Source organism: Hemitrygon akajei, chromosome 1, assembly GCF_048418815.1.
Source record: "Hemitrygon akajei chromosome 1, sHemAka1.3, whole genome shotgun sequence".
Classification (NCBI taxonomy): Eukaryota; Metazoa; Chordata; class Chondrichthyes; order Myliobatiformes; family Dasyatidae; genus Hemitrygon; species Hemitrygon akajei.
Window position 1 is genome coordinate 36,573,961 of NC_133124.1, and position 18,515 is coordinate 36,592,475.

Genomic DNA, 18,515 nt, shown 5'->3' on the forward strand with positions numbered 1-18,515 from the left:
GGTGGGGTGATGTAATTCCCTGCCAGTGTGAGGTCACGTGATGTAATTTTCCTGCTAGTGGGAGGTCATGTGATGGCCTGTTCCAACAGGTATAAAACAGGAAAGCCTTGCTGTGACATAGGTTAGTTTGTTGTTTAATTCGTCAGTTACTCTGTTATGCTGCCTATTCATCTCATGACAGTTTTGTTTTAAAGTGGAGTTTTACTTTCTACTGTAAGTTGTGCCAGCAGTTTTTTAAAATCACTGCCAGTTATGTTTGATGTATCTTCGATTTAATTTTAAAGTCTAATTATTGGAGAGTGAAGATTTACCGAAGTACGGGAACCCAAAGGATCGAGTAAAGTTGGTGTTGTCGGTGGTAATACAGGATTGACCTTATTTAATCTTCATTCAAGGAAATAGTAACTTGCATCCGAGATAATCCCTGCTGTAAGAGCAGAAAGGGTTGAGCGCAGTGTTATTTGCCAGGGAAAAGGTCAGTTCCTTTAAGCCGTTTTTATTTCCTTTGTTGTAAATCCTTTGGGCAAGGCATATTTCAGCTAGGATCAGCAGTAACATCACATCATCAAGGAATTTGTTACTTCAGGAAAGTCTCCCCTAATTGACTGTATAAATCATTTAAACTTTCGCATTTACCACTTTAAGAACTGTGTTCACATCTATCGCTTTAAGAACTGTGTTCACATTTATCGCTTTAAGAACCGTTCGAGTTGCTGTATAGCAGTTAACTTCCGGTTAAGTTAGTCGTTTGTTTACTTTTCATTTTTATTGAGCAGTGTTTAATAAATGCTTATTTGTTTATAAAACTTGTGATGGACAAACCGAGTTTGAGACGGGGTCCAGAACTGACCCTATGAAGTGAGTGTGTGTGAGTGAGAGTGAGAGTGAGGGGGAAGAGAGAGAGGGCGAGAGTGAGGGGGGAGAGAGAGGGGAGAGAGGGGGGAGAGGGGAGGGAGAGAGAGAGGATTTAATGTTATGGTTCCTCGGCTGATTGTTTAATTTTCTCCAAGGACACTTTGCCTGCTTGTTAAGATTCCTGCTGAGACAGCAGGAAGGAGCCGGTTGATGGACAGCCGGTGTCCAGCGTGTGGAGATAAAAAGCAGGTCTGCTAAGACATGGGCAGACACACCATGGGACACTGAACGAGCTTTGTGCACCCACGTGAAGGTGGGGTTTTGGAGGATCAATTCAGGGAAATCGATTAGTGGCTCACAGTGTGAAAAGGTGCGATCGGTCGGGAACTACCTGTGTGTCCTCCCTTGTCTGGGTGATAGTTCCACCACTGAAGAACAGTCACCTTTGTTTGTGGTCACATTCGGTAACTTCAAAGGAAGAGAAGAGGGGAGAAGAAGGTTTGAAACAGAAAAAAACCTAGTGACAAAGAGGTCACTGTTTGGACTCTCTCCTCTGTAGCCCGTAAGGGTGAGTTTGAATTCCATTCGACTACGAAGGTGTGACTGTCACGTAGTTAATCCACAGGAGTGGGTTCTCTGGTGAGGGGGAAACCTTTGTGATTACCACTTGTGTGTTACCCTTGTTTGGGTGTGGTAGTTCACTGAAGAAAGGCACCCCACTGGCAAATCACTGTAGGAGTTATTTTGTACGTCATAGACCTGGATAAATGGATATCACAGTTGTGTGTTTGAGGTAACCTTGTGTGGAATCTACCTGTGTGTGATAATCCTGGCCTGGGTTAGTAGTTTTACTACTTGAAGACGGTACCTCAGTGATAAGCTACTGTTCGTGATAATCCATACGTGGATTCTGTTCGAGTATCCTGTGGTCACCACTTTGGGATGACCTGTAGCTGAATTTGGGTGTGGTACCACTTGTGTTGAAAGGATATTCATTGAAGATCACTGTCGGTGATACTTCGCGTGTGGAGTGGAACAACTTCAGAGATAAAACCTACTGCTATTGTTATTTTGGAATATCGACATAATTGCCTTCTCACAACATATGCCTTTGGATTATAAATCTCTCTCTCTTACCAAAAACAGCAACCTCGTGCATTGAACTGACCTTTCTTATATATCATTGTAAGACTGGATTCATTTACCCCTAGACTTGAAGAAGCTTGGTTTTCCTATTTCCACACTTATGTACAGATATATCATTGCTAACCTATTTGCTATATTTGCATTTATAGTACCGTATTGCGTAGTTTACTAATAAACACTATTAGTTTTAGTGGTATCAGACTCCAAAGAATTTTCCATTTCTGCTGGTTCTTTAACCCGGTCACAGGGTATGTGACAAAACTGGACTCAAATTCTATATCCATTGTTGCCGTATCGTAACAGTGTGTGTTGATAAAGAAGTACTTAGCAAAGCAGAGATCTGTTCTGGGACCTCTGCTGTTTGATGAATATCACAAATATAAAAATATAAATGGATAAAAATATACATGGATGAGCTGATAAGTTGGCAGACAATACAAAGATTCATGGTGATGTGGATAACGTAGATGATTGGTAAAGAATCAGTTCTCTATACTGTTGGAGAAATGGCAGACAGAGTTTAACCTGGCAAATGTGAAGTGTTGCACCTTGGTAGGTGAAATGTAAAAGGATCTTGGGGTTCAAGTTCATAAGTCCTTGAAAGCAGCTATGCAGACTGACAAGGTGGTTGTCTTTATTAGTCAAGGCAGTTTACAAGTTAGTAAGTTATGTTGCATTATCATAAAAGTCTAGTTAAGAGTATTGCATACAGTTCTGATCACCCCATTTTAGGATGGATGTCAAAGCTTTGGAAAAGGAGCAGAAGAGGTTTACCAGGATGTTGCCTGGATTTAAGGGCATGTGCTATAACGAGAGGTTGAACAAATTAGGTTATTTTCTCTGGAGTGGCGGAGGCTGAGGGGAGACCTGATAGAAGTTGATGAGATTATGAGAGACATAGATAGAATATACAGACAATAACTTCTTCCCCAAGGGTTGAAATGTCTAATACCAGAGGAAATGCAGTTAAGGTGAGAGGTGGTAATTTTAAAGGAGATGTAAGAGAGGCATGTTTTTTTTTAAACAAAGAGAGTGATGGGTGCCTGGAAGGCACTGCCTAGCGTGATGACAGAGGCAGATACATTAGGGACTTTAACAGCATTTGGATAGACACATGAATGTGAGTAAAATGGAGGGAAATGGACATTATATAGGCATAAGGGATAAGTTTAGTTGGCCACTTAATTAATAATTTATTTGGTCTGGCATAACATTGTAGGCTGAAAGGCCTGTTCCTGTGATGTACTGTTCAATGTTCTATGTTCAAAGCTTGTGCTGTTGAAAGCTACCCACTGAAGAATTCAATCCGGCCAATACAGGCATCCCCCGTTTTTCGAACGTTCGCTTTATGACAACTCGCTGTTACAAAAGACCTACATTAGTACCTGTTTTCACTAACCAAAGAGGATTTTCACTTTTACGAAAAAAGACACCCGTGTGTTTACCCCAAGAAAGACTACAATGACTGTGAAACCTTGTGCGGGCAGTTGTTTGCACATATGTGCACGTGTGTACGTAGGCATGTACATGCACGTGTGTACGTGCCGATTTTTTTTTCTCCAAATCGATTTTGGCTCGCTGTCTTCCCGATTTTGATAAGTGAAACTACACCTCACATACAATATTTCTACTTCAAATATGGTGTATATTTATCATATCATTCCTGCTTTTACTATATGTTAGTGTTATTTTAGGTTTCATGTGTTATTTGGTTTGATTTGGTAGGTTATTTTTTTGGGTCTGGGGACGCTCAAAAAATTTTCCCATATAAATTAATGGTAATTGCTTCTTCGCTTTATGACATTTCGATTTAAAACGGTTTCATAGGAACGCTCTACCTTCGGATTGCGGGGGAAACCTGTATCCAACTCCTGCTCTTTCCTATCATGGACAGATCTAAAGCTGTGGATGGAGGCAAACACCACAATTTTCAGCAAGGGAATCATCCTTGCTTTTAGTTTCTAGTCCTCTCAAAATGAATGCTAACATTGCATTTGTGTCCTTTACTATGAAGTCTTAGGACTTACAAGTTGACCTTAAGGAAATCTTGAACTAGAACACGCAAGTTCCTTTACACCTTTGATTTTTGATTTTTCTTCTCATTTAGAAAATAGTCTACATTCTTATACTTCCTGCCAAATAACCCACTTTCCCTATGCTGTACTCCACCTGCCACTTCCTTGTCATTCCCAGCTTGTCTAAGTCCTTCTATAAACTCCCTGCCTTCACAACACTATGTGTTCCTCCACTTTCTTGATATACTCTGTGTGCTGGCCACAATATGCCATCAGTTCCTTAATTCTGGTCATTGTTATAAATATATTTGTATTGTTTGCATTTCAGAATTTGAGCTCAGCAAAATATTCAAATTAGAATGGTTTACAAATTGGATGGGAAATTGCAGGTCCCTGCTTGCCTGGTATCCATGTCATTTATTGATAAAGATTTGTGGGTTTGGAAATGCTGTAGAAAAAGCCAATCATGTATGTGTACACACCGAAGTGTGTGGAGAATGAAATTTTGCAAATTGATGCATCAAAAAGTGAAAGTGCCAAATAAATTTGTCAGGTTATACTTAGATTCCCACTTAGGTAAATCATTTGTTTGTTTCAGTAACATTTATTTTGTTATTAGGTAATGAACAGAGGTAATAGCAAAGCAGACAAAATCAGAAAGAGTGATGAATACAGACCAAGGGTGTTATATTTAAGTGCACACGGAAAGCGGAATTGGGTAGATGATCCTGTAGAGCAGCCGGAGATTCATAAGTATGATGTTGTGAGCATCAGAGTCATGGCTGAAAGGAGGTTATAGATGGGAGCTTAACATCCAAGGATACACATTGTATCGAACGGACAGGCAGGCAGGCAGATGGGGTGCTATGGCTCTGTTGGTAAAAATGAAATCAAATCCTTAGAAAGAGGTGACATCAAAAGACATGGAGTTAAGAAACTGAAAGGGTAAAAAGAACCTGATGGGAGTGATGCACATGCCTTCAAACAGTAGCCAAGATGTGGGCTGCAAATTACAACAGGAAATAGAAAAGACATGTCAAAAGGACAGTGTTAAGCAGGACATAATGTCTCTGCGCCATTGAGCATGAGTGGGTGGGGCAGCATCTCTCCACCTAAGAAGGACTGCACGTCTAGCCAAAAGAGAGGCAAAAGACAATGTACGATGCTTAGTCGGAGTCAGATGCATGTCAACTTCTCCCAAAGTACCGAAAAGAGCAATCAGAGGGTTAGGTTCCAAGTAGCAATTAAGTATATGAGATAAAGTTAAAAAAAAGGTCTCCAGAATTTCTCCAAGCTAGGACAAGCCCAATACATATGAATAAGAGAAGCCTCGCCCCCTTTACACTTATCGCAACAGGGACTAATATCAGGATAGAACCGTAATAATTTAGGTTTAGACATATGAGCCCTGTGTATAACCTTGAACTGTAAAAGGCAGTGGCGAGCACATAAGAGAAGTTGAATTAACTGATTTGAGAATTGAATCCCAAACCTTGTCAGACAAAGGAAAATTAGGAAAGGAAAAAAGGAAGAGACATTATGTCCTGCTTAGACCTTGAAAAGATTCATTATTCACTTCTTAATTCGGACATAAAGTTCCAAAAGGTGTGGGGACCTTTTTTTGAATATTTTCATAAATATTTTCATAATTCCCATTTAGATTAAGGGTACATCCCTCCCTTTTTTCTTTTGCATTTAAATCCCTTACTTCTAGCTTCTTTCGATAAGATTTATGTTTTTTTTTTGATGTGTAAACATATTATAGTTCAGGTAGTAGGCAATATACCTTCTTTTTATAAATACAGCTCTGTGGTGATAAAAGTTCTGCTTAAATTTTTTATATAACATAAGGTTGGCTTGGAATTGGGTAGTGGGAGGGTGAGGTGGTAACTATATACGTTTCTACTATGGGTGCTTTTTCTTAATTGTTATGAACTGTGCATTTGATATGTTTATTTTGCACTGCATAAACCTCTTTTTTTTACTTTTTAAAAAAGTTTTGTCACATTGTAGAAACTCATAAAAATTAATTTTTAAAAAGAGGACAATGTTATAATAATCATGGGGAATTTCAATATCCAGATGGATCAGGAAAATCAGATTGGTGCTGGATTCCAAGAAAGAGAATTTGTAGAATTAGAATCAGGTTTATTATCACTGGTATGTGTCGTGAAATTTGCTAACTTAGCAGCAGATCAATGCAATACATAATATAAAAGAAAAAAAACAAAATAAAATTTTAATAATAAATAAATAAATTACAGTATACATATATTGAATAGATTAAAAATCCTGAAAAAACAGAAATAATATATATTAAAAAAGTGAGGTAGTGTCCAAAGGTTCAATGTCCATTTAGGAATCGGATGGCAGAGGGGAAGAAGCTGTTCCTGAATTGATGGCTTCAGGCTTTTGTACCCAACAATGCTAACAAGATGGCTTTTAGAGCAGCTTGTGGTTGAGCCCACTAGGGAAACTTTATTCTGGATTGGGTGTTGAGTAAAGAACTGCATTTGATTCAGGTGCATAAGGTAAAGGAACCTTTAAGAGACAGTGATCATAATATACCGTAGATGCCGGATTATAAGCCGCTACTTTTTTCCCACGCTTTGAACAGCTTTGAACACTGCGGCTTTTACTACGGTGCGGCTAATGCATGTTTTTTTTTCATGCCGCCAAAATCATTTTGCCTCGTAACAGTAGACCAATAAAATTGATGAGAAGTTCACAGAGGTCCAATGAAATTGTACGATAAATCAAGCGCACTTTCACAATTAAATTATTGTAAATCAGTCATTTGTACTCACCCTCATCAACATGGAAAACACTCGAAGAAAAGCATTGTGCTGCCTTTATGGCAGTTATTTAGTTTATAATATTTTCTAGTTAAAGTTAGAAGTGTTTTAACTATATTTGTTTTCTGTACTACATCCCGGGATGCTATGACATCACATCCGGTTTCACCGCGTCTTGTGGGAAATACCGGTTTGCGATAAACGGAAAGGTGGGGGGGAGCGCATTAGACCCGCGCAAGAACGCTGCTTTTAAGTTAAAGGCGATCAATAACTTTTCCTGGTAGGCTGCAGTATATATATTTTTTTACCAGTCGTTAGGAGATATTGGAATGTTGTTTGTGCACTGTTCAGTAAAAAAGTATACGCAACGTAATTTGTGTGTTACCGATACGTATGTATATTTAAAAGTAGCCGTGTTACAGGCACGGTTCGAAAAAAAAGCATTTGCAATATGTATTTGTTTATGTTACCATACAGATTTAATTAAAAGTTAAAAAATCCTCACGTGTAATATCTTTCTGTGTAAATATCTCATATTACAACGTGGGACACCTGCGGCCTAAAATCCGGTGCGGCTTGTACAAGTACAAAATTGATTTTCTTTCTAAAATTAGAGCCTACGGCTTTTAATCAGGTGCACTCTGTAGTACGGAATCTACGGTAATAGAATTCACCCTGCAATTTGAGAGGAAGCAGCTAAAGTTAGATATTAGGGGGAAGCAAAGGGAATTACAGAGGCATGAGAGAGGAGATGGCCAAAGTTGATTAGAATGACTAGCAGGAATGACAAGAGAACAGCAATGGTTGGAGTTTCTGGAAGTAATTCCAAAGGTTTAGGATAGATACATCTCAAAGAAATAGCATTCTAAAGGTAGGATGATGCAACTGTGGCTGACAAGTGAAGTGAAAGACAACATAAAAGCAAAAGAGAGAGCATAAAATGCAGCAAAATTTAGTGGGAATTTAGAGGATTGGTTATCTTTTTAAAAACTAACTAAGGAGGGAGAAGACTGTAAGCTAGCCAATAATATCAAAGGGGATACCAAAGGCTTTTTCAAATATATAAGGGATAAAAGAGAGGCAAGAATAGATACTGGACCACTGAAAAATGATGCTGGAGAGACAGTAATAAGGGACAAGGAAATGGATAATGACGAATAAGTATTTTACACTGTGGAAGATACCAGCAGTATACTGAAAGTTCAAGAGCATTAGAGGGCAGAAGTGAGTGCAGTTGCTATTACCAGGGTAAAGGTACCTTGGAAGCTGATAGTTGAAGCTGTTGCAAGATGGCGGCGCAACGCAGCGCGCAGCGGCCCCTCCAGGAATGAATATCTGTTATCTGTAAGTAGGGGCCGTGTACAATCCTGATCTGATGGAGACGGACGTGTGAAGCACAGAGGAACATCTGGTGAAACTTTTGAAATGCCCATTTCGCTGCCACTGCTACTGTGCGATTTGAAAAATCTCCAGGAGGAAGGCCCCGAATCCTCAGCTTTGACTGTTGCTTGGCGGTCGGTGCCGGGGTCAAAGCGCTCGGCAGAGATGGTGCTCTGTGTCGGAGGGCTGGTCGGAAGCTCGAAGTTTTCGGACGGACTCGGAGTTGACTGTGGTCGGAGCTCCCAAAGTGCTGTACTGGCAAGTTGCAGCGCTGGAGGTTCATGGCAGGAAGAGTTTTTCTTCCTTCTACCATCTGCGTAAGATGACGGGCTGTCGGGACTTTGAGATTTTCTTTTAACCGTGCCATGGACTGCTCTTTATCAGATTACGGTATTGCTTTGCACTGTTGAAACTATGTGTTATAATTATGTGGTCTTTGTCAGTTAGTCTTTTATCAATTATGGTTTTGTCTGCATTGTTGAAACTATATGTTAACTATAACTATATGTAACTATGTGGTTTTGTGTAGGTCTTGTAGCTTTAGGTTTGTCTGATGGGTTTGTAGTTCCTTTCCGGGGAACATGCTAAGACGGTAGCGCAATATCGATACGCAGCAGCCTCTCCGGACTCTGGATTGGGGATTACCAAACATTATGTAGTTTTTCTTGTGTGGTCTGTTTTGTGCTTTTTCGTGATATCATTCCGGAGGATGTTATCTCATTTTTTAACTGCACTGTATTTGTGGTTATAAATGACAATGAACTGCATCTGAATCTGAATAGTTAAGTCATCTATCTAGACCAACTGAACTACATCCCAGGGTTCTGAAAGTAGCAGGTGAAGACCAAGGAGGCATTAGTAATGATCTTTCAAGAATCACTAGATTCTGGCATAGTTTCAGAGGAATGGAAAATTGCACATGTCATTCCACTCTTTAAGAAGGGAGGGAGGCAGCAGAAAGGAAATTACAGGCATTTAGCCTCACCTCAGTGGTTGGGAAGATATTGGAGTTGATCATTAAGGATTGCAACAAGTGATCATAATGCCATCAATTTCAAAGTAAATATGGAAACAGATCAGTCTGATCTGTGGATTAAGATTCTAACTTAGAGAAAAATCATTTTGATAGTATAAGTAAGGATCTGTCAAGTTTTCATTGGAACAGGCTGATTCCTGGCAAAGGTGCATTTGGTAAGTGGGAGGCCTTCAAAAGTGAAATTTTGAGAGTACAAAACTTGTTTGTGCCTGTCAGAATAAAAGATAAAAATAACAGATTTATGCAACCATGGTTTTATAAAGATATTGAGGCCCTAGTTTAAAAAAACCAAAATGCATAGCAGGTATAGGCAGGGAGAAATAAATTAAGTATTTATAGAGTATAAGAAATTCAAGAGAACACTTAAAGTCATCAGGTGGGCCAAAAGAAGGCATGAGGTTGCCCTAGTAGACAAGGTGAAGGATTCTACAGATATGTTAATTAAGTGCAAAAGGATCACAAGGGCCAAAATTGACCCTTAGGAAGATCAGAATGGCAAGTATGTGTGCAGCCAAAAGGGATGGGGGAGATCTCAAATGGATTTTTTGCATCTGTGTTTACTCAGGAGACGGATGCAGAGTCTACATAAAACAGAGGAGGAGGTGTTTGTTATCTTGAGGCAAATTAGGGTGGATAAATCCCCAGGGCCTGACAAGATGTTTCCTGAGACTCTGTGGGAGGCAAGTGCAGGGGATCCAACAGAGATATTTAAATCATGCATGGCAACAGGTGAGATACCAGAAGATGAGAGGATAGCTAATGTTGTTCTGCCATTTAAGAAAGGCTCTAAAAATAAACCAGGAGTCCTGCTGAAAGGTCTCAGCCCGAAACGTTGACTGTACTCTTTTCCATATATGCTGCCTGGCCTGCTGAGTTCCTCCAGGTGTGTGCACACTTGTGTGTGTCGGCTTAGATTTCCAGCATCTGCAGATTTTCTATTGTTTGTGATAAGACATTGGTGAAGCCTGGTTTGGAGTATTACATGCAGTTTTGGTCACCTATGTACATGAAAGATGTAAATAAGGTTGAAAGACTACAGAGAAAATTTACAAGGATGTTGCTGAGTCTGGAAGACCTGAGTTATAAGGAAAGATTGTATAGGTTAGGTCCTTTATTCCTTGGAACATACTGTAGAAGATTGAGAGGAGATTTGATAGAGGTGTACAAAGTTATGAGGGGTATAGATAGAATAAAAGCAAGCAGATTTTTTCCACTGAGGTTTGGTGGGACTACAACTTAGAGGTCATGCATGAAGGTGAAATTCTTAAGGGTAACGAGGGGAAACTTCTTCACTCAGAGGATCATAAGAGTGTGGAATGAGCTGCCAGTGTAAGTGGTACATGTCAGCTTGATTTCAATGTTTAAGAGAAGTTTGGATTGGTACATGGATGGCAGGGGTATGGAGGGTTATGGTCCCAGTGCAGGTTGATGGGACAAGGCAGGATAAATGGTTCGGCAGAGATGAGATGGGGTCACTTGGATAATAAGCCAAAGTTAGCATAGTTTCCTCAAGGGAAAATCTTGCCTGACAAATCTGTTGGAATTCTTTGAAGAAATAACAAGCAGGAGAGATAAAGGAAAATCGGTGAACGTTGCGTACTTGGATTTTCAGAAGGCCTTTGACAAGGTATCATACTTGAGGCTGCTTAACAAGAGCCCCTGATACAATAGGAAAGATACAAGCACTGATAGAGGATTAGATGCTTGGTGGGAGACAAAGACTGAGAATAAAGAGAACCTTTTCTGGTTGGATGCTAGTGAGAGGGTTTGGTGTAGGGACCACTTCTTTTTACATTGTATGTCAATAATCTGGATGATGGAACTGATGGCTCTGTAGCCAAGTTTGCAGACGATATGAAGACAGATGGAGGGGCAGATTAGGAAATGGGCAGCGGAGTGGCAGATGGAATACAGTGTTGGGATGTGTAATGTCATTAAGTTAGGTAGAAGAAATAAAAGCCTAAACTATTTTCTAAATGCAGAGAAAATTCAAAAACTTGAGGTGCAAAGGGATTCGGAACTCCTCATGCAGAATTCCCTAGAGGCTAATTTGCCAGTTGAGTAGGTGTTGGCAATTGCAATGTTAGCATTCATTTCAAGAGGTCTAGAATATAAAAACAAAGATGTAATGTTAATGCTTCTTAACGCAGTGGTAAGGCTTCACGGAGTATTGTGAGTAGTTTTGGGCCCGTTATCTAAGAAAGGATATGCTTACATTGGAGAGAGTTCAGAGGAGGTTCATGAGAATGATTCCAGGAATGAACTGTATATTACCTAAGGTGCATTTGATGCCTCTGGGCTTGTACTCAATGGAATTTAGAAGAATTGGGGCGGAATGGAGGAAATCTAATTGAGAGCTATTGAATGTTGAAAGGTCTAGATAGAGTGGATGTGGAGAAGGTGTTTCCTGTAGTGGGGGAGTCTAGGATCAGAGAACACAACCTCAGAAGAGAGGGACATCTACTTAGAACAGAGGAATTTCTTCAGTGGGGGGAGGTGAATCTGGAATTAGTTGCTATAGACGGCTGTGGAGGTCATCCGGTGCATTTAAGAAGGAGGTTAATATGTTCTTGATTAGTCATGGCATGAAAGGTTACAGGGAGAAGATAGGAGAAAAAAAGGAAATGGATCAGCCATGATCAGAGCCATGGCAGAGCAGAGCAGACTCGATGGATCAAATGGCCTAATTCTGCTCCTTTGTCTTATAGTTTAATATGCCATTGGAAAATCCTCAGCAATTTTGGACCCCTTATCTAACGAAAGATGTGCTGGTCCTGGAGAAGGTCAACAGGAGGTTCACAAAAATGATCCCAAAAATGAAAGGCTAAATATACGAGAGATGTCTCTGGGGCCTGTACTTGATGGAGTTCCGAAGGATAGGGGTGGGGGAAAGAGGGGGTCCCTCAGTGAAAGCTACCAGACATTGACAGGCCTAGATGGAGTCGATCCGAGTGCCCTTGGATCTTAGATTCTTTTTTTAGTTAGAGAGTCTAGGATCCAAGGGCACAGCCTCAGAATAAAGGGACATCCCTTTAAATCAGAAATGAGCAGGAAGTTCAATCAGAATTTGTTGTAACATAAGATGGTGGTGGCCACATCATTGGGTGTATTTGTTCAGTAAAGAAATTCATGATTATGGGGAGAAGGTGGAAGAATGGAGTTAAAAACTATCTTAAGAGAAAACCTGCAGATGCTGGAAATCCAAGCAACACACACAAAATGCTGGAGGAACTCAGCAGGCCAGACAGCATCTATGGAAAAAAGTACAGTTGATGTTTCAGGCTTTCACCTTTCCCCATCCCATTTTCCGTCCCTCATCTTATCTCCTTGCCCGCCCACTGCCTCTCTCTGGTGCTCCTCCCCCCCCCCCTTCTTTCTTCCATGGCCTTCTGTCCTCTTCTATCAGACTCCCCCCTTCTCCAATGCTGTATCTCTTTCACCAAACAACTTACCAGCTCTTTACTTCATCCCTCCCCATTCAGGTTTCACCTATCACCTTGTGTTTCTCTCTCCCCTCCTCCACCTTTTAAATATACTCCTCAGCATTTTTTCTCCAATCCTGCCAAAGGGTTTTGGCCGGAAACGTTGACTGCACTTTTTTCCATAGATGCTGCCTGGCTTGCTGAGCTCCTCCAGCATTTTATGCTTGTTGCTTGGAGTTAAAAATAAAGTATGTCATGATTGAATGTCAGAGCAGAACTAATAGGCTAAATCGCTTAATTCTGCTCCAATATCTCGTGGATTACAGAGGTTCAAAAATGCAGTTCATCACAATCTTCTCAATGGCAATTAAATGCTGGTCCTCCACACCTTCATCTCATAAATAATCAATCTAAAATGCAATCACACATTTTACAACAAATTTACATTTTCTCAGCTTTTATATTAACAGATTACACAAAGGTTTAAAAGCATAGATAAAATTTAGTTGTCACATAGGTTTTTACCTTGGAGCCATTAAATTCCTAAGAGGATTCCACATTCCATCAGGCAGACCAACACTGTGATTCCTTTCATCAGCTGCAGGAGCCTGGAAAGCTACCCTGGGTCGCTCTGGTGGCTGTTCCTCAGCAGATCGGTCATCACTTGAATATTTTCCAATATGGACTTTACCTTTTTGGTCAGCGGCAGCACGTCTGCGGGAATTATGTTGGTGCGTAATAGCACCAAACTGCCTTATTCGATCTGGCTGTGAAACAGAACTAAGAATTACAACAACCAACCAAATTTCATAGTTGACATTAATAGCAATCACCAAAATGTATTTACATTTACTTTCACAAAAACAATGCTAAGTTCCAAGCCATTAAAAATTAAATGTAATGACATTAAGATGGTCAAATTAATGAGTAAAAGCATTGTAGAGTTTAAATGGACGTAAATATCATTAAATTTTTAGCAAGTGGTGCTGATCTGTAAACGTTACTCAAACAGTCAAATGACCTATCTTAATGGGAACCTAAACCTTAAAAAAGTACTCAAAGATTAGCACCAAAATACTGTTGGTGATGAGGGAAATGGAACGAAAATTCATGATTTTAAGATGTGGTATACTCCTGTTATATAGATGACCAAGTAGGCAGGCTTGAGAAGAGAGAACAGAGATACTAAGTGGCACGTTTGGGAATGTACTGTGAGTACTGGTAAGCATCAGCATATCAAAGTGGTAGAACAGGGAAAAAAAGTGAAAAGGACTAAAAATCCTTGAAAATGGGTTACATGCAAAGTTATGGACAATCTGGATTTTTACAGATTGGAAATTAGAACCTTAAGTAACAAGCAAACCTATGGTCAGAATATATGCTGGTTCTAAGTACTTGCAAAAGAATCTATATCCAAATTCAAAGTGCAAAATAATGGAAAAAAGTTAAATTCTTACTTCCTTCTCTGGATCAACAGCTCCTGAAGCAGCAACATTGAGCTCAAGCTCCTTCTCCCTATGAAGTAAAGACAAAATTATTACAGCTGACAGATCTTCCCTCAAATTTTCCAATCTTTCTCTTCTCTAGGATCAGCAAAAGGTCCCAAAAGAGATAAAAATAATTAATTTGCTTAATCACAGTCTTTAACAGAATTACTCCCAGATCCTTAGAGAAAAAAATAAAGGCAGTTCTGCAGAGTTAATTTGCCACCGAAAGGTAAACTTCGCTTTGCAGTTGACACCTCTAAAATCAAGTGACGGAGCATAAATTTCTACAGATTTTCCAGGATTTAGACAGGGAAATCTGCCCACTGAACCAGTGATCAATATGAGTGGGCCAACTAATCTGAAAACAGAAACTAATTTTGGTGATTGTGAATGTCAGCCTATAATTTTCTTGATAGCTTTGGCACTCAGTATGTCTGGATTACAAATTAATTTTCTCTTGAAGAGTCTGTCAATTTTGATTGTAAAAGTCCTGTGTTGTATTTATTCAATACAGTAACACTGAAAATAAGGAAGAATAGATGACCAGCCTTGTCTTCTTACTACTGAATAACGCTTAACACTGAGCAACATATTAGCCAAATAATTATTGTTTACAATGTATCAGCTCACGTTTACTTTCCCCAGCGGTACAGCTGATCAACACCTCCATCCACTAACTCACCCCTCCACATGCTTTATCATTTCCTGTCAGTCATCTTATGTACAGACACTCCTGTGCCTAGTGTCACTTTATGAACATACAATGAATCTATCTATATTTAGCAATCATACGTATTTATATTTTTTGTTTTTCTATTTTTGTTGCGTTCTTTATCTTACTGTGTTTTTTTGGTGCAACATCAGATTAAGCATAACAATTATTTTGTTTTCTTTTACACTTGTTTACTGGCAATGACATTAAACAATCTTGAATTTGTAAATTAAAAGCAACCAAGATTCACTTCAAAGAAGGATAACAAAGTACTTCAAAAGAGCGTATCAATTTAAAGCACTATCATTCCAGTTATAGTGCCTGATGCCGGCCCCCTAGGCCTGAGTCAATGTAGTAGTTGTATAATGCTAATAACCTTCATGTAATGAAAGAATTTGTAGCAGTTCACACCAAATATAAAATGTATACCTTTTCTTGCTTTTCTGCCTTTCTGATATTTGTTCTAACAATTCTTGTCTGTATCTTTCCATTCTTCTTCTTTGAGCACTCTCGCGTTCATTGTTACCTAAAAATTAAGATTATCAAAATTCACTAAGATTAAAAAAAAATTAATTTCCCTAACAAATAAAAACAAGGGAAGCTCTGTATCTCAATGACTTGTATTCTGCAACTCGCTTGAATTTTAAATCAAACTGTCAATAAAAAGGGGAAATTTGTCTAAATGTTTGAATAATACACATTTGGAAGCAACCACTCATGATGTACAGAAAAGGAAAAAGGAAGATTTTGTGCTTGTGAAGGAGTATGATAATTTTTCAAGAGAAATTCTACACAGAGTATTCACCAATGTCCTGCTACATAATAGAATTTTTAGGCCTATAAGCATAGGATAGCAGTCAGAAGTTATAATAAAAGAAAAAAATATTAAAAGGTCTGTTGAATGATGTTCAACACAAACTAGAGACTGAAAAAGAAATTCTCAGATAAAGGGTATTAATGAAATGAAATGAAATATCTTTATTGTCATTGCATAGTACAATTTGGCATGCAGCAATATAGCGAAAATGAGTTTGCAACTCTCGTACTCAATGCTATAAAACAAATAAACAATAAATAATAAACAATAAATAAAATCAAATAATGAGGTGCAAAATGAGGATTATGCATCTAACCAGTAAATAAATGATGCTTACAACTTCAGTAAAGGAGATGCTCAATGCTCTATACTGATACAGGTGTCCCCCGCTTTATGAAAGTTCACTTTACGCCACTTCGCTTTTACGAAAAACTTACATTAGTACCTGTTTTTGCAAACCGAAAGAAATCCAATGAGGATTTTAGCTTTTACGAAAAAAGGCAACCGCTTTAAACTTGTGTTTACCCCGAGAAAGACTACCATGACCAAGAAGCCTTGCGTGGGCAGGTGTGTGCGCATGTGTGTACATGCCGATTTTTTTTCTAGTTCGGTTTTGGCTAAATCTTCCCGATTCTAGTAAGTGAAACAACACTGTACATACATCATTTCTACTTTATATAGGCTGTGTATTTATCATATCATTCCTGCTTTTACTATGTGTTGGTGTTATTTTAGGTTTTATGTGCTATTCGGTATGATTTGGTAGGTTATTTTTTGGGTCTGGGAACGCTCACAAATTTTTCCCATATAAATTAATGGTAATTGTTTCTTTACGCCATTTCGGCTTACGAAAGGTTTCATAGGAATGCTTTACTTTCGGATAGCGGGGCTGTATCTTGGGTAATGATGAGTCTGAGTACAGAGAGGAAATTAAGAACCTGGGCAGCAAGACAAAGGAATTGGTTGTTGACTTCAGAAGGAGTAGCGGACCGCACGACCCCATCTACATCGGTGGTGTGCAGGTGGAACAGGTCAAAAGCTTTAAGTTCTTTGGGGTGAATATCACAAATGACTTGACTTGGTCGAACCAAGCAGAGTCCACTGCCAAGAAGGCCCACCAGCGCCTTTACTTCCTGAGAAAGCTGAACAAATTTGGCCTGTCCTCTAAAAACCTCACTAATTTTTATAGATGCACCGTAGAAAGCATTCTTCTAGGGTGCATCACAACCTGGTGTGGAAGTTGTCCTGTCCAAGACCAGAAGAAGCTGCAGAAGATCGTGAACACAGCCCGCACATCACATAAACCAATCTTCCATCCTTGGACTCACTTTACACCGCACTCTGTCGGAGCAGTGCTGCCAGGATAATCAAGGACACGACCCATCCAGCCAACACACTTTTTGTCCCTCTTCCCTCCAGGAGAAGGTTCAGGAGCTTGAAGATTTGTATGGCCAGATTTGGGAACAGCTTCTTTCCAACTGTGATAAGACTGCTGAACGGATCCTGACCCGGATCTGGCCCATATCTTCCAAATAAACGGACCTGTCGCGGTTTCTTTTTGCACTACCTTACTTTCCCTTTTCTATTTTCTAATTATGATCGATAATTTAAATTTTAAAAATTATATTTACTTTGATTTGTAATTCAGGGAGCGCGAAGCACAGAATCAAATATCACTGTGATGATTGTATGCTCTAGTATCACTTGTTTGGTGACAATAAAGTAAAGTAAGTAAGTAAGTAAACCTGTAGTGATAGTCATCTGGGCACAACTTTAAAGACTGCATTTGGTACAAAATAGAGGTGTAGTAAGAGTTATTATAAAGTCATGGAGTTATAGAGCACTAGAGCACAGAAACAAGTGTAACACCTGTGTAGCACCGGTCTTTTTGCGTGTGACTAGTCGCCGCACTCTTGAGAAAATCAAATTACATAGTACTACACTAGGTGCAGTAGGCCATCAGAAGATTCTAGGTATCAGAAGGAGGCAGTGAATAGAAACCACACACTTCTGGAGATAAGCTTTGTTTATAAGAAAAAAGACAATATGTACAAAATATTTATATGAGCAAGAACAATTCAAAATTTCAACATTCTGTTTAGGTTCCAAATTTTAAATATCAAACCAGAACAAATCCCTTTTTAATTAGTATCAGTGAGATTCCTTTAATATTCTAATTTCTCCAACTAAATAGATCTAGTGTTACTCCCTATTTAAAAGTTTACAAACTAAAATTTCCTTTTTACTTATCCCTAGTTAGTTAGAAAACCAAATAGTCGGCCCTCCTTATGCGCGAATTCCACATGTGCGAATTCAACCAACCGCAAATCGAGAAAGCCCAGAAGTGCCCTTCCAGCACTTGTTGTTCAAGCATGTACAGACTTTTTTTCTTGTCATTATTCCCTAAACAATGCAGTATAACAATTATTTTACATAGCATTTACATTATTAGGTATTATAAGTAACCTAGAGATGATTTGAAGTATATGGGAGGATGTGCGTGAGTTATCATGGATCGGGATCGAAAAAAATCGGAAGCTCTCTTACTAAGTAAGTCAGAACAGGTACATCTGGTATTATTTAGCATCAGTTACTCAAACATTTGTCTTAGTATATAGTATATATTTTACCTTTCTATGCACATAAAACACTTAAGAACGTATAGTAAACACAAGGTACACTGCAGATGCTGTGGTCAGATCAACACATACAAACAAGCTGGATGAACTCAGCAGGTCGGGCAGCATCTGTTGAAAAGAGCAGTCAACATTTCGGGCCGAGACCCTTCGTCAGGACTGAAGGAGGGGACAGGGGCCCTATAAAGAAGGTGGGGGGAGGGGGAAGGTGCAG

At 39.2% G+C, this 18,515-nt stretch overlaps 1 protein-coding gene across 5 annotated transcripts in view; it reads right to left on the minus strand.

Annotated features, from left to right (window-relative positions):
* Window positions 1-18,515, minus strand: part of cspp1a (centrosome and spindle pole associated protein 1a) — a 154,596-nt gene that overhangs the window by 78,486 nt on the left and 57,595 nt on the right. For all 5 annotated transcript variants that reach the window (XM_073040986.1, XM_073040996.1, XM_073040978.1 and 2 more), the window contains exons 11-13: window positions 15,278-15,374; window positions 14,107-14,164; window positions 13,175-13,416 (exon numbers count right to left, since the gene is read on the minus strand). In XM_073040986.1, coding sequence (XP_072897087.1) covers window positions 13,175-13,416; window positions 14,107-14,164; window positions 15,278-15,374 — 397 coding nt within the window. The remainder of the gene's footprint in view (window positions 1-13,174; window positions 13,417-14,106; window positions 14,165-15,277; window positions 15,375-18,515) is intronic.